Consider the following 16,048-nt stretch of genomic DNA (forward strand, 5'->3'; position numbering starts at 1 on the left):
ATTTTGGCTTATTCTTTCTTTTCAGAAAATAATTCATACAGATAGGATCTCCTGAATACACTGTGTAAGCTGAACTTATTTCTCATTATTCACACATTGTCATAAGAATTTCACTTAAAATAACAACATAGGCTTGATAAGGTATTAGTAGCAATTATTATGCAAACAAACTAAGAAGCAAAAACCACACAAATCTTTCCTTAAATACAATCTGGTTGTACTCCTTTTTTAACTTCTCCTTCTTCCTCCCCCCAGAACAAATCTTCACTGTCAAATGTTATTTACCAAATGTATTGCTACTGTTTATCTAATTCTGTATACTGTTTCACAAATGAAATTAGTTTCCAAGCTTTTACAGTATGATTGCTCCAAATTAAGTTATACGTGCTTCAAATATTTGAGAGTAGAATATATACTACAATAATATAATGTGCTACTGACTTCTGAAGGAGATAGATATAGATGAGAAGTCCTGTCAAGGAGACATAGGATTAAAATTTCTAGCTCAGTGATGATCCTTGAGAAAACTAGACATAAACATGAATTATTAAGAGGATTTCCCTAAGCTGAAATTAATTCTGAAAATGTTAAGAGAGATATTTAGGAGCTACATCATTCTTAAAAAATGCTTTTCTAAGCACAATAAATTTTGCCAAGGATTGGGACACAGACTAAATGACCTCTTGAGGTCTTTGAGCTTTGTTATCTAGGATACAACCGAAGAGATAAGGACTTCAAGACCTCACACAGGGACTGAAGAAAGAGATTCAAGTCCCTTCCGAGTAGGTAGAGACACAAATTTGAACCATCTTCTAAATCACTTTTGATACTCTACATCTGCTAGGCAGCATGATGCTCCTGAGGACGTGCCACAGTGCAGAAAGGAACCTGTATTTTGCACAAATGAAATCACTAAGCAAAGACATAAAGCAGTCCTTAGAAGAAGGGCTGATATCCAGGGTCCTGGAAAATGGGTTACAAAGCCACAATCCTCCTCTTTTGTCTGTTTCCACTCTACCCACAAAACCACTTGGCCTTCAAATTCTTTTAGCACAGATTTAACAGAATGGTTAGCACTCTCCTGTACCAGGAAAAACTACACACCCTGCTTACTCCACATGTGACAGCAAAAGTAGGTTTTCACCACCAATGTGAGAACTCTGTAGCCCGGGTTCCAAAGGAATAGAATGACATTAAAGCTACTGGATAAAAAGAAGGTTACCACTAAGGTGCACTTTTTCTGATTATGCTGCAAAAAGAGCCCTTACTGAACCCAGAAGGGTATGTCAAGGGGCTACAGATCCCAGAACCACGTGACTGTTTTCTCCAGCAGTTACAAATTTTAAGAGACCTCTCAAATTTCTTAACTTCTTCAGCTACACACTGAAAACGGTGACTCTTAAAAACATGACTTTTGAGTTGCCTCAGTCTTGTCAACACTAGAATTGCAGATTCCACTAGAAGACCTATAGATTCCTGTAGTACAGGTTCCAATAAATTTTCATGCCTTAACAAAAATACAGTAAAATGTTTTATAGCTACCTTGGAACTTTGCAAAAACTTTACAAGAAAGAAAGTAATTTCCTTTGTAGTTACAATAAAAAGAAGTTAAATTATCTAAATTTATTAATTCGCTTAAACTTATCCTGACAGCCTCAAACTGGACACTAATAGGGGCAGAAATAGAAAAAAAAAAAAAAAAGTTTGCTTCTTCCGGCACTAGAAAGCAAAATTTATTCATTACAAGTCTTAGAGATAATACAGAGATACACAAACATGCAAAAAAAATTTAACAGTTAAACATGCACCACTTCATCCCCTACTTAAATCAAGAAACAATGCTGCAAATGAAGTGGCTATTAATAGCCTCAGGAATTTTCACCCAGGAGCGGGTTATGCACAATGTTACATAGCACTACTTAAGGCATCGCAACACTAAGGAAAAACATGTAAGCATAGAACGTATCTACTCTAGGAAACTCATGCAGAAATTGTATGCAGAGTTCTACAATTATGCAACAAACTAAATTACTGCAAACTTACATGATACTTCTTCAGCAGAATTCAGGTCATGTCCTTATGTAGTTGGCAGCAGTAAGAAGCAAAGGATGCGTATTACTTTTCTTGCTGGTTTGAATTGTTGTGCTTCCCACTGAAAACTCTGATACCTCCTACTGCTTCTAGAAATTTTTACCTCCTTTGCTAATGTCCTGGTTTCAGCCAAGGACACCAATAATTTTTTACAAGAGCCATGAGGGGGTGAAGGCTGGAGCCATGTGGGCATGGCCAAGACACTGTGCTATTCAATCCCATCTCACCTCATGGCCAGAGAGGAGGAAAATGGGTCTCTCTCTTGCTTCCTGGAAAAGAGGGGGAAGGAGGGAGCACTCCTTTTCCATGGGACCAAGCAACAAATGGAATGGTGGGGTAACACTGGTCCCGACCAGATGGTCTGTCTGCCATGTTTTTCATTGTCTTGGGCTCAGGGGAAAAACATGGGGGCAGATGGCCTGTCCACCATTTTGTTCACTGTCCCAGTCAGTGAGCAATTTTTACCTGCAAATCAATCTCTTTGTGTAAACTTTTGTTATTAATATTGTTGCTGCTACTGTTCTTATCTCACTGCTGGTTCCAGCAAATTGCTTTTATCTCAACCCATGATGTCTGCGTTTATCTCCCACTGAAGGTGGCAGGGGGGCACTAAATGAGGGAGTGCCGCTCCTAAACCATGACACACGGCAAAAAAAAAAAGCCCCCAAAATCCCAATAAACATAACTATTCTCTATTTCCATCAAGAAAAAAGGGAAAAAATCCCACAGCAGAGGGGAATGAATAGAAATATCTGAACAGGTGAAGTAAGAATCTAGACTAAAAGGAAATCAAAGAAAATAGCAGTCAAATTTTCATTTGTGGAGAGTACTGGAATAGAGGGGAAAGTATACAGAAGAAAGAAAATGGGAACATCTGCTTACAGTGGAAAAAAAGAAAGCAGCCTAGTGGGAGTGGGCAGCTGCAGAAAGGAGGAGACTATTGAAGGAAATAGATGTGAGATGTTACCATGCTAATGAGAGAAGAATCAAATCAGGGGATCACAAAATACACAGACAGTTCTCACGGCCCTTGAAGTTTGATCTTACTAAACCATTAACTTTTTCAAAATTACATTTTTTTAAGCTATTATTCAACAGAAAATCACACAGCCTTTAAAGTTCTGTCTGTACACTAAATCTGTCCCACTGTGGAACATACACATGGCCCTAGCATTTGAGCTGGACAATATTTCATCAGTAGTACCTCACCAGATGCTCCTGCTCTGCCCTCAGGCTGAGAATCAAAGTGCTAGAGCACTTTGAAACACACAGAATGCACCCCCCCACCCTTAGCAGTTCCTCTTCACACCCCACATCCTTATTAACAAGACTCTAAAATTAACAGATGTGGTTGCTAACATACACACACACAAATACCTCAGAGGAGTTTTAGATACTGGACAGATTGCTTTTACTATCTCCTTCAAATTCAGATCCATATACACATTCAAATGTAGTCAACTACCTCCATCTGTGGCAATGACCTGACTGAAATTAAGGTCCTGAAAAGAGTGGTGACAGGACTGTTTTACAAATATTTCAGTTGGAAGCCTACAGAATAGCACTTCATAACACTGCGGACTAGATCCTATGGAGCTACTCTGTAGAACTCTGGAACAATTACATTCTTGGTAGGTGCCACTGAAATAATCTACATTCATGAATTGCAATACACATTTCTATTTCTGCCACAGGCCTTGATATAATCTGTTACCCACAATCTTTATAAGAAAAATCGCATCTGTGCATCTGTATGCTAAAGAAAAAAAATCCTCTAAAATACATCATCCTTGTGAAAAAACCCAGAGCAAAATACCCTTGAAATACAAGCTTCAAAAGGAATATATCCAAACGTTTAGATCTGAACATTTATTTTTAAAAGTCTGAATTCCTGTTTCAGGTGAAACTTGAAAACTACGTTACACAGAACATTCAGTGGAGTTATTTCATCACTAAGTGGAGTAATTTGGTCACTAAGTAACAGAGCATACAGAAGATTACACATGACCTTACACTCTTCCTAGCCTCTTAGCTAAGACAACAGTCATCTTGCATTCTCTCTTCACTGAAAAATGAAAGAACAAGCCTGGGGTCACAGACTCAAAGGATGTACCTATACCGAGTGTCATTATGAAAGCAGATGCCTACTTCATCTGTATAGAACTCTAATTCTTAAAAGTAAATGATATCTTGTGTCCCATATATCAGGGTATTCAACTGAAAAACCTGCAGTCTTTATCTCCCAGAAGTTATCTGGAATCAAAGGAACAGATTTTTAATAGAAAATGAGGTTGTAGCTAAATAACAAATCCTGCAGAACTTAGTTATTCAAGGCTAAAATGTGGAGTACCTTGGTACAAACCCCTATTGAGGTTGGAAGTGACTTCTGGAGGTCATTTGGTCCAACGCCCTTACTCACCCACGGCTATCTATAGCCAGGTGCTCAGCACTGTATTCAGGTGGCTTTTGAATACCCCCAGGGATGGAAGGAGAGGCCAAAACCTCTGTGGGCACTCTCTGCCAATGCTCAGTCTCCCTCACAGTAACAAGAAAGCGGCTTGTGATGTTCAGGAGGAACCATCTGTGTTTCAGTTCATGCCCACTTCCTCTTGTCCTGTCACTGGGCACTACTGAGAAGTGTCTGACTCCATCCTCTGCACCCTCCCTTCAGGTATTTACGTAAACTGGCAAGACCCTCCCGAGCCTCCCCTTCTCCATGGTAAACAATCGCTCAGCTTTTCCACACAGGAAGGAGGCTTCAGTACCTTCACCATCTTCATGACCCTTTGTTGGACTTATTCCAGTATGTCCATGTCTCTCTTTTACTGGGGAGCCATCCCATAGTATGACATGCAACAAAAAAAAGCAAACCTTTAGTCTCAAAAGGAAAAAAAAAAAAAAAAAAAAGGCTACCAGGAAGCCCATTACCTAGACCATGATACTACACAGGTGCCATCAGCTCCACTTACACATTTCATATTGATTTGTTCACCAGCACAGTTATTTGTGACAATCTGCTTCACAATATGAAAGAAATTGTGAACTAGATCGAAGTCATTTTACAATACCATTGAAAATACCTCCTTTCATTTTTTATTAATAAAAACAAGGATAAAGTGAAGTTAGAAGGCATAGCCAGCGGAAGTAGGAAGAATGCCTGAACCCTGAAAGACCAGGAAGCTTCCTACCATCAAGATTTAGCTGTTTGGGCCTTACAAAGCTGATCCATTACTTGTCAAAGGCATAAAAAGCTGAGTAACAGAACTGAGTGCACTTGTACCTGAAGTAAGCACAGTTGATTCAAGAAACACCACAACATTAGTGATTGTAAATTGGAATGGCAACTGTTCACCTCCACTATTTGGTGTCCCGTAGATGCCTTTCAGACACTGTCAAATTCCAGAGCAAAATCTTTTCATTTAATAATCCTGGACGGATTGTCCTTTCACGCATTTGTGTAATTGCTTTTTAAACCTAATAAATTTTAAACATTGAGTCCTTCGCATGGAGCTCCAATTCTTAATCATGCATTGTACAAAGAAAGACTTTATTTTTATAATCTTGATCAGTTTTGCTGTACCTCTACTATACTTTTTATTAGTAAGAGGAAAGGAAACCACACAAAGTATGCATGATGTGGGCACAGCTTGAACTTTCACAGTGACACTTTTATTTATTGTTTTCCTTTCCTAACAGTTCCCAAAAACCTATTTTGCCAGTGTATCAGTTATTTATTTATTAACTAATTCTGCCATTTATCAATGATTATCTATAATATGTCCACCACTGGTATCAAGTTCAGCAATTGTAGATATTCAAGCCTTTTTAAAATCTGTCATCACATTTGTCACCTTGCTTCCTTTCCTCTGATGTTGGCAGAAGTTCAAGTAATAGTTTACACAGCACAGTTCATAGCTCAGCTGTTTCATCCTTCAGTTCCCTTAGAAGTCCAGGGTGAATACCAGCTGGTCTTAGCAATCTGTTACTGTCCACTTTATTGATCTATTCTAAAGCTTCCTCTACTGACCATGGAAGCTGTGCTTCTTGCTTCAATGTGGTGACCCCCCAAAGTCCAGCTTGGAGGTAAATTCATTACTGGTCAATAACTGGAAATAATTCTGAGCTTCAGCATTTGGAAGCAGGTAAAAAGGGGTGTTACTCTTTTTTTTTTCTTTGGAAGGCAGATATGAAGCAGTAAATCACACTTATGTATAGCATTTTTATTAAGTCTTTATCCATGCTCAAAATTCAATAGTAAGAAAATTTTAACGCCTTAGCTCTAAATCAGTAAAGCACTTACAATCAGAAACCTACTGAAGTCCTCAGAATTAAAATACAAGCATATACTCTTAAGTGAAACCTGCATGAAAAAGAGTCACTCAAAGACGTGGCTTCTGCTGCTTATAGATTTTACGTAGGATCTGTTAAATATGTTTCATATGCTGCAGTCTCTGTATTTCCTTAACTACAGTCTGGGGTTTTTTTCAGGTGAGTCTACTAGTTAACTTTTTTAAAGCTTTTAATGAAGAATTCATTACTTTATTTGATATCAAAACTCTTTAAACTTCACTAAATAGCTTCTAGAAGCTGGACATGGCTTGTTTCTGGACCAAAGTCCAATGTACAAGCTAATTTTAATTCTTATTACTGCGCAAGTTTTGAAAACATTGGTATTTATTATTTATTTACAAGAATAAGTAGAATCTTTTTCCTTTTTATAACTTAATTCACTACACTGTCAAAATTGCTTCATCATAATCTTAACTTTCAATTTAATATAGATGTTTCCAGCCCTTGAGTTTCAAAGACTAGAAGTCTTTGAACATATAGTAATTCAAGTTTTTTCACCTTTGGAGAAGGACTTGGGGGTGCTGGTAGATGAATGACTGGACCTGACCTGGCAATGTGCACTTGTGGCCCAGAAATCCATCCACATCCTGGGCTGCAGCAAAAGCAGCACAGTCAGCAGACTGAGGGAGGTAATTCTGCCCCTCTACTCTGCCCTGCTGAAATGCCATCTGGAGTGCTGCATCCAGCTCTGGGGTCCCCAGCACAGGAAAGACATGGACCTCTTGGACCAGATCCAGAGAAAGGCCACAAAAACAATCAGAGAGCTGGAGCACTTCTCCTATGAATACAGGCTGAGAGGGCTGGGCTTGTTTATCTTGGAGAAGAGAAACCTCCAGGGAGACCCGTTACAGTGCAGATACTGCAACACGTGTATCAGACAACGAGGCCCATGGAAAAGAAATACCTATGGACCGATTCTTGATGTGTCAGAGATGTTTATTTCTCCGGCCGCATGGCCGGGGCTCTGCCCAGGAACTGCTCAATCATGGGACCCGAGGGTCCTTGCCCGTGCAGGGGAACACAAAACAACCAATGGGGAACAAGGCTGACCAGGGACTAGGGAAACCCCGTGCCTCCCCTCCAGGGCCCCTCTCCCAGGGCTACATGGCAGGGGGAGGGCCCCAACATTTCACCCATTTATTTTTAACAAAAAGAGATTTAAAACTTAACATTGAAAACAACTGAATAAACATAACAAGAACAGTTTCAAAACAAAATAAGCCACCCTCCTGAGTCTTTAAATGTCCAAACAGATTCTCTGGAACATCTTAAGGCTGACAGAAGGGAGACAGGACTCTCCGGGCATGCTTTGTGGGGAAACTGAGGCAGGAGAGGGTTTAATTTCTTCCCTCCGCCTTTTATCCCCCCCTCGGCATTGGAGCGGAGTTGTAGGGAAAGGGAATTGCATAGGGGTGAAAAATGGATTAGGAATAAACTGGGGATGGGGTAAACTTAGGAAAGGGTTCATATTAGGTATAGGGTAAAAGGGGAAAGTAGGCTGTGGGTAGGGAAGTTGCTGGGATGGATATTGTTTATAATTTTGTGCATAACAGCTGCCTTTGACTGGAATACCTCCAGGCCCAGTAACATTCGCTGCTTGTAAACCCTTCTTTCCTTGCACTATATCAAATTGTACAACTTCCCCATCTCCTACACTTTGCAGGTAATTTTTAGGGTTATTCCTTTTAATGGCAGTTCTGTGGATCAATAAATCTTCCCCTGTATCATCTCGTGTTATAAATCCATAGGTGTTTTTTACATTGTACCATTTCACAGTTCCTGTGATTTTCGTTGCTATAACTCCTCCTATCACATGCTTGCGTGTTTGTCGTGGCTCCTTGTCCCATGTGGCTGCTGCTTCGCCAACTCCGACTTCTCGGTCAGGCCCCCGCGTTGCGGCTGCTCCTCGCTCTCCGAGCGGCGCTGCTCCGGCACGTGTCTGGGCTCTGTGCGGCCCCGCGTTGCCATCGCCGCTGGCCCTGTGCCCTGTGAGCGGTTCCGCTCCGCACACTCCGCACTGCTTTGAGTGCGGCCCCGTTCCGGCTCGGCGCTGCACCGCACGGCTTCTCGTGTCGCTGTGGAAACCGCCGCTTCTCCCTCCGCAGGGCTCTCCGAGCCGTGTGCTCAGAGTGGGCTTCCACGCTGATGCCCGGTTCCTGGCTGCTCGTGGCCCACGGCACCCGCGGCGCCTGCGGCATCGCTCCCTCACTCGCAGTCGTGCGGCCGGGGACCCCGAGACAGGGATGGGGTCCGCAGGAAGGTGCGCGCTCCCGAGGGGGCCGGGCGCATCCAGCACAGGCATCTCCGCCAGCACGGCTGCAGTCACATGCTCCTGGGATGGCGGCCGCGCAGTCTCAGCCACGGGATTACGGCCATCCTCTGCTCTAGGGGTAATGGAACCATACAAATGCTCCTCAAGAGCTTCACTCATTACAAGGGATGCACGGAGAGGTTCTATCACTAATGCATGTTTTGTTTGATCTCTTATCTCATCCCAGATCTCGTGCCAAAAACACCCGTGATTAATTCCAGTAATTCCAGGAGGATTAATATAAAAAAATTAAGTCTCGAGAAATATAAAAGAAATTTTTGAAAAGCCAGTAAAAAAAATGTTCTAGATCTCCCAGAACAAATACTTTCTTGTCTTGTTGTTCAAGGATTCCTTTAACTTCTAGATACATTTCTTTCTGTGACTCAGAGAGCCACATTTCCCACGATTCTTCCATAGTCCAGAGAGAATATCCAAACCAAGGTGAGAAGAGAGAGATTTAGAGTGGTTTTTACTCATGAATTTTCTGTCCTTAGGGATCCGTGTCTTCTCTGCATTTCACCACCATTTGTTACAGTGCAGATACTGTAACACAATGTATCAAACAAGGCAGCCCATGGAAAAGAAATATATATGATCCGATTCTTGGTAGATGTTTCAGAGATGTTTATTTCTCCAGCCGCATGGCCGGAGCTCTGCCGAGGAACTGTCCCAGTCACAGGACCAAGGGTCCTTCTGCCCGCGCAGGGAACACAAACCAACCCATGGGAACGAGGCTGAGCAGGGGCAGGGAAGCCCCGTGTCTGTGCCCTCAGGGCCCCTCTCCCAGGGCTACATGGCGGGGGAAGGAGGGCCCCAACAGAGACCTTCTGGCAGCTTTTGAATACTTAAACGGGGCTTACAGAAATTAGTGTCTGTTGTGACAGGACAAGGGCTTTAGCCTACAAGGGTTGATTTGGACTTGATATATAGGTGAAATTTTTTACAGTGAGGATGAGGAAACACTGGAACAGGTTGCCCAGAGAGGTTATGGATGCATCATCCCTGGAAACATTCAAAGTCAGGTCAGATGTGGCTCTGAGCAATATGATGTTGTTGAAGATGTCCCTGCCCATTGCAGATGAGTTGGACTAGATGACCTTTAAAGGTCCCTTCCAATTCCAACTATTCTACGATTTCAAAAGTCACAGTATGAAGACATAGCTGACCACTTCTGCTAATAGATGGGAGTCTATTCCTTCCCTTACACACGTTGCTCTTCTCTTGCTTGCATATTCCTAGAATTTATGAATAGGCCAGCATAATAATCAATGTATTTTAAAAACTTCAACTCACAAAAATGACCGAAAAATTAACAGGGGAAAAGAAAAGTTTTCTATCAAAGTAGCAAGTTTAATCATCTTGTGGGCAGACCATGTAACCAGGAGCAGGGCAGAAGACATCAGTCAGGCCTCTTCCCTTCAGTGTCAATGAACTGACACATGTTCTGTTGCTCAAAGAGCACCACCCTGTGATCCCAGCTGAGCAGAAGCTTGCAATGCATCTGAAAGAAACTGTTCACCATTTTCCTGACATTATTTTTATCTGTATAGTGAATTCTAGAAGCTAGTTTTTAGCTGTGCCACTTCCCTTCACAGCCATGTAAACACTATCAAAAAAGACAGAGAACAGGACCCCCCCATCTAGCAGAACCAGATTTGCCCGTCACTGAAATATGGCACAGAAAAAATTCATTAAATTTGCTATCATGTAAATTATAAACAAAAATTACACATTTTCAATTAATACTTTGTTTTTAAGGGTCATTTCTCTCAGAGTAGTACACTGTAACTGATAAGAGAGACATTTTTCATAGCTGATTTGATCTTTGTTATTGTAAGATGTAAAGTTAACAAGTATCATCTGAATGTACACATAGGTTGAAGATGCATTTCTGACAGAAAAATTATTCCAGCAAGATCTCATCTCCTTTCTTTAAACTACAGGGTTTATTTCACTTGTGTGAAAGTGTTGTATAGCCTTACCAGCACCCAGCTCTCAAAATCAGTTTTATTAAATATCCTTACAGATGAACAATACCTCAGTGCATAGTAAAGACAATTTTATTAGTTATTATGTAGAAGTAATTTCATTGCAGAACACATTGCACTGTAAGTTATTCATCTGTAAGTACTCCTGCTGAACAGTTTTATAAAGGGTACTCTATGTATTCTGATGTTATTTTTTAATTCTTTTATTAGCCTCTGATATCAACTTAAAACAATCCAAGATATTTCCAGCAGGGAAACACTGGATCAGGTTTTCAACCTAATTCTTTGAGTGACTATACAAAAAAACCCCAAGACATGGAAGTAAAATAGATGGGGTAGTGCAAGGGCAGGAATGAATGACCTGACGTAAGAGGGAGGAAAAAACTTACTAAGCTACCACTGTCACCTCATAGCACTGTCAGTGCCTCACAAACCACTAAGGCGGGGGCAGTACCAACCTGACAAAGGACTGATCATTAACTTGTGACAAGAAACAGCAGTACATGGGACTCCAAACTGAAAGGGCAAATGGATGAAAATAGCAAACTGGGATTACTAGGGAGGAGCAGGTGTATCCTGACTGAAACGGAATGAGGAGCCACATTCAGCAGTGGACTGCCAAATTACAAAGGCAGCAGGAGACCAATGGTCTCAGAAATAATAAATAGCATTCCCACGCCAGCCTCTGAAATATCTCAGAGCACCTGAAGCATGTCTGGAGATCAGGATGGGACACTTATACCAACCTAAGATATGAAACACTGGTATAAATAAAACCAGTCAGTGTGACTAGATCTCCAGGATGATGGTGTGAGATGAATGGCAGCCTGAAAATAGCAGTGGCCTTGCACGTCAAACGCTTGGGTTTGAACCTTCAGAGTGAGACTGCTTACCCCCTGTTACAACCCCTGGGAGCCAGAAAATCTGTGAGGCAAGCCAAAAAACAGACAAATCACTGTGGATCTCCCATCCTGCAACCCACCCTCTTCCTCACACACCCCTGATAAACCTGCTGCTTATAAACATTTACCTTATGTGGTGTATGGGAGCGGGAGAAATAAGATAAAGGAATGCAAATCTATCCCTTACTTTTAAGTTTTTGCAAGAATAATACCAACTACTGTGTCATCTAATAAACATAAAATAGGAACTCATGGTCCAAAGTTCAAGTCACTCCTAAAACAAAGCACAGCATATACATTTTTCATATTTTTGTTAGGTCTACCTTCAAAATATTGAGTTTTTTTTCTTAAAGAGGCATTCACAAAGTACGTATGCCCAAATGTCTCTGAACTACTTGTCTGGAAGCAATCTGCAGTTTAAATTTATTCATGACTAGTTTTTACTTATTTGTCTTGGTTGAAACCGTTCTTTTCCCTTTCTAACATTCTTCTAAAAGAATAAGAAAATATCTTAGCACTACAACATGATCTTTGCTTTTTTTAAATTAAATATTTCAAATCCATTTAATCTCTTCAACTGATGATACCAGCAGCTTCTACGCATCTGTGATTTAATCTGCCTTGAGTCTGGGACACTAGAACTGAAAGTCACATTACAAGGCGTGACTTGTAAACATATTAATGACAATGCTTCCCTACTGGAAACAATTCTGTGAAATCCAGGATTTGTTCTGCCCTTCTTCCCTTACCTTCATATACTTTTTTTTTTGTAAACAACCAATACATATATATATATATATAAACACCCATATGGGCATAAACTGAAGTAAAAATCACAGATTCTAGCACTAATCCAAAGTTTGTGTTCACACTGTTAAATTTCAGGCATAAGCACCTCCACTAAGTTCTGATTCCCTGACCACAAGTAAAGGCAAGTTCTATGCCATGCTCTTACACAATATCAAATGCATCAGAATGGACTGGAGAAATGTTAGGTTGTTTCAGACCTATTCTTTCTCAGGTGTTTAATCAGCAGGTTTCTTTGCTTTCTTCTGATACACTTGCACTTCACACTCTCCATTCCCAAACACCACCAATACTCCACCACCTTGTAAGTAGTCAGTCAGCTACTACAGGTCTCCATAACCCACTATTAGCAGATGAATGCCAGCAAGGCCATGCAAAGCTAGAGAGCTGATAAAATTTTTTGGTTTTTTGCTACCTATCTTCCTATCCTGTGCTCTGTATTGGCCCCCCTGCAAACTTCACATACACGCTGGGGCCTCAGTAGCGCGCTGGTAAATACCAGTTGGGCAAAGGCAGTAGTATTTAGCAACATGAACAAGGGATTGAATATGTTGACATTTCTCTGTTATGTGAGAAAAGTTCTGTTTAAACAAATAAGTGAAGTTACAGTTAAAGGTTTTGTATGAAAGAAGTCCTATGGTTCTGATTTTGTAGATCCTACGTGTAGTATAAATATCCTGAGATTACTTGAAATGCGCTTGGATAGAACAAGCTCTTTCAGAATTAACAGGACTTTAAAATAACATAAAATTTGCCCATCGTTCTTAAGTACTTGGCTTTGTTCTCAAATGCGTCTTTCTTCTACTCATCCAGCTTCTGTAACATCCTACCCTTCTTGAATTTGAAAACGCTTACAAACCCTGCCATCACAAAGTTCAGCCTTTTCTCAACATATGCAACAAATCATTGAGACTATTTAATAAATATTTATTCCCAAAACTGATCCTTCAGAAACTCTATTAATAGCCTCATAGTCCAATGCACCCTTTTCCGATATTCCCCACATCCTCTTAAAATTACCTGTTTTACAAGTCTGCAGCTAATCCAACTTTTCATTAATATTGGTACAATGGCAATCCTACTGCAGTCCAGAGGTTAAACTGATCATATTTATTTTGCTTAGAACTGTCATCTTCTCAAAAGAACTAAAATTTTATCAACTCTCTAGCATAATTTACTTTTCGTATGCTGAATCTGACACACACTTCATCCTTTTTCTTAATCTAACTCTCTCTCTTTGATTATAATTTTGTAGAAAACCTGTTCAGTGTTTCTGCATATCATTGATAACTGACTAATGAATCTACGAAACAAAGTCCTCTTTCATTTTTGAAATTAACTTATAGAAAAGGTCCTGTCTTCTTTTCCCAGAAAAAATAAACCTCCTCAGTATTCCCTTGCTATAACCACTAAATGATGCACGATTTCTTTGCAATCATCACTAAAAATCATATAAACTGTTTCTAATAAAAACAATGAAGTGGATTTACATCATTGAATAAGGAAAAAAACAAAAATGGTCCACAGTATAAGTCAAATTCAAGGTCCTTATGTGCACAAGCACTTCAAGCATTACACTGAAACAAAATATGAATTTAGCCAACATTTTTTATTGCTAAAGCAAGAGCTGTCTACCAGCACATTTGTTTGTATGGTCTCATTAGAGTACATTGCCGCAATCTCAACAGTCATAGTGAAGAATGCTGAGAGCATAACTGAGCATAACTGAACTGTATATACTTAACAAGCATTTATGCACCCTCATTAATTTTTTTCATCTCACTTTCAAGCATGACACGGCTCATACCAGAACAATAACTTGCTGATAATTGTTTGAGACAACAACTGGACAGGAACAGTGCAGAGGTGAACTTTCCTATAGATTATAGTGTGCCTCAGTGAATTACAATTATTTTTAAGAATCACCTGCCCTGTCCAGCAGCTTTCAAGACTTTCAAGACTAAAGAAATCCTAGCGTATTTTACACTTTGATGACCCAGTTGCCTTGTATTTTCTAAGATAGAAATTTCTCCAGAACACATGACAAATATCAAAATATGTGAGCTCACAGCTCAAAAATATTTATCAAATTGTCACGTGATACAAACTGAAGCTTAGCTTGTCATTCATTAATTTAAATGCTAATAAAACAACAAAAAATTTCTACAACTCCCAAATCTCAAATCACCTTTACAAAATTCTGATGATAACTTTACTGTACTCCTCTGCAAGATCAGTGCTATATTTAGGAATATAACAAAACAATTCAGATCAAGCACAAATCACTAAGGAAAACAACTGTATATAGAGTTGTGTAATTGTATTCCATAGCAAGCTAAGGGAAAATAGAGCTTAGTTTTCTTAATATCGTTCTTTCTCTTGGGCAAGAAAAAAGCTATCCCCTAATCTTCCAGTCTCACCCAAAATTCCAAATAGGATTTGCTGTAACTGAAAAAGGAAGTATCAATGAATCCAAATCCAAAATACATATGCCTTTCTGCAACAAAATGCTATATATCTACCTAATCTATGGTTATAATAATGTACCGATAGTAAAAAAACCTAACCAAACAAAAAATCACAACACCACAAAACCTAACAAGATTACTTATAAAATAACGTTAAAAAAATCTTTCAGATGTCGAACTCTCTTAATAAACTGCTATGTGCTGATAATGTTCCCTGTCTCTTCTAGAAGAATCACATCAATGCTGCATTATCTCTTGCTTTTGCTGCCCCAAAACTCAACCTTTCTGGAAGTCAGGGGATAACTTCCTCTACATTTATCTTTAGTTTCCCAGGAAATTGCTGAAATGAAAGTGTTCCATTTCAGCAACAGAAAAATCTCCATATCTAGAGAAACATTATTTCTTAAAAAGTATTCATGGGTAGAAGGCGGCCTTCATAATAAAAATGGGTTTTGTTTTTACTGTTATTATTAAGTGACAGATATCTGCAGAAATTATTCACTCTTTTTACTAGGATAAAAAGTAAAGTTTGGTGATGAAAGAAGAGCTATAAAAGTGAAAGCAGATTTTCAACAAAAAGTCTGACTTTAGATGCAGAAAAGAAACTGCATTGAAGATCCATTAGAAACCTACATCCTGACCAAATACTTCAATTTGAAACAAGTAAATACAGGGGACTCCAGCAACAGCTAGTAATGTCAATTTATATAGAAGGCAATTGTGTAAGGAAAAAAAGAAATTTCAATTAAAAAAAGCCAAGACTTAAATTAAAATTTTCCACCGCCTTAGGAAAAGACCACACATAATGACAGCATGGAGACAGACCACTGCATCTATTCCAAACAGAATGCTGGACAAGCATCATTACAAACAAACAAACAAAGATAATGCAAGACTTACTTTTCTGCATCAAACAAGCAAGGAGCCTTGAGGAAGCAGGAAAGATTTCAGGTACAGTTTAAAACCAGCTGTTAATCAATTAATTGTTTTCTGTAGCACCTACCTCCCAAAAGCAGCACTGAGAACAAATGCAGTTATAGTTTCTTGCATAAGGGCACAAGTACACCACAGTCTTTGAGCCACTGCCATTTCTTAAGGCATACGTTAAGTCATCATGGTCTTCCCCAAAGC

At 39.7% G+C, this 16,048-nt stretch overlaps 1 protein-coding gene across 4 annotated transcripts in view; it reads right to left on the reverse strand.

Moving 5' to 3' along the window:
- The window catches only part of DIAPH3 (diaphanous related formin 3), a 209,999-nt gene that overhangs the window by 121,355 nt on the left and 72,596 nt on the right, over positions 1-16,048 (reverse strand). For 3 of the 4 annotated variants that reach the window (XM_032099871.1, XM_032099869.1, XM_032099872.1), the window contains one exon: positions 2,044-2,076. The exons of the other annotated variant lie outside the window; for it this stretch is intronic. In XM_032099871.1, the coding sequence (XP_031955762.1) occupies positions 2,044-2,076 (33 nt within the window). The remainder of the gene's footprint in view (positions 1-2,043; positions 2,077-16,048) is intronic. 4 annotated transcript variants of the gene reach the window in all.

This window comes from Corvus moneduloides, chromosome 2 (genome assembly GCF_009650955.1).
Source record: "Corvus moneduloides isolate bCorMon1 chromosome 2, bCorMon1.pri, whole genome shotgun sequence".
Classification (NCBI taxonomy): Eukaryota; Metazoa; Chordata; class Aves; order Passeriformes; family Corvidae; genus Corvus; species Corvus moneduloides.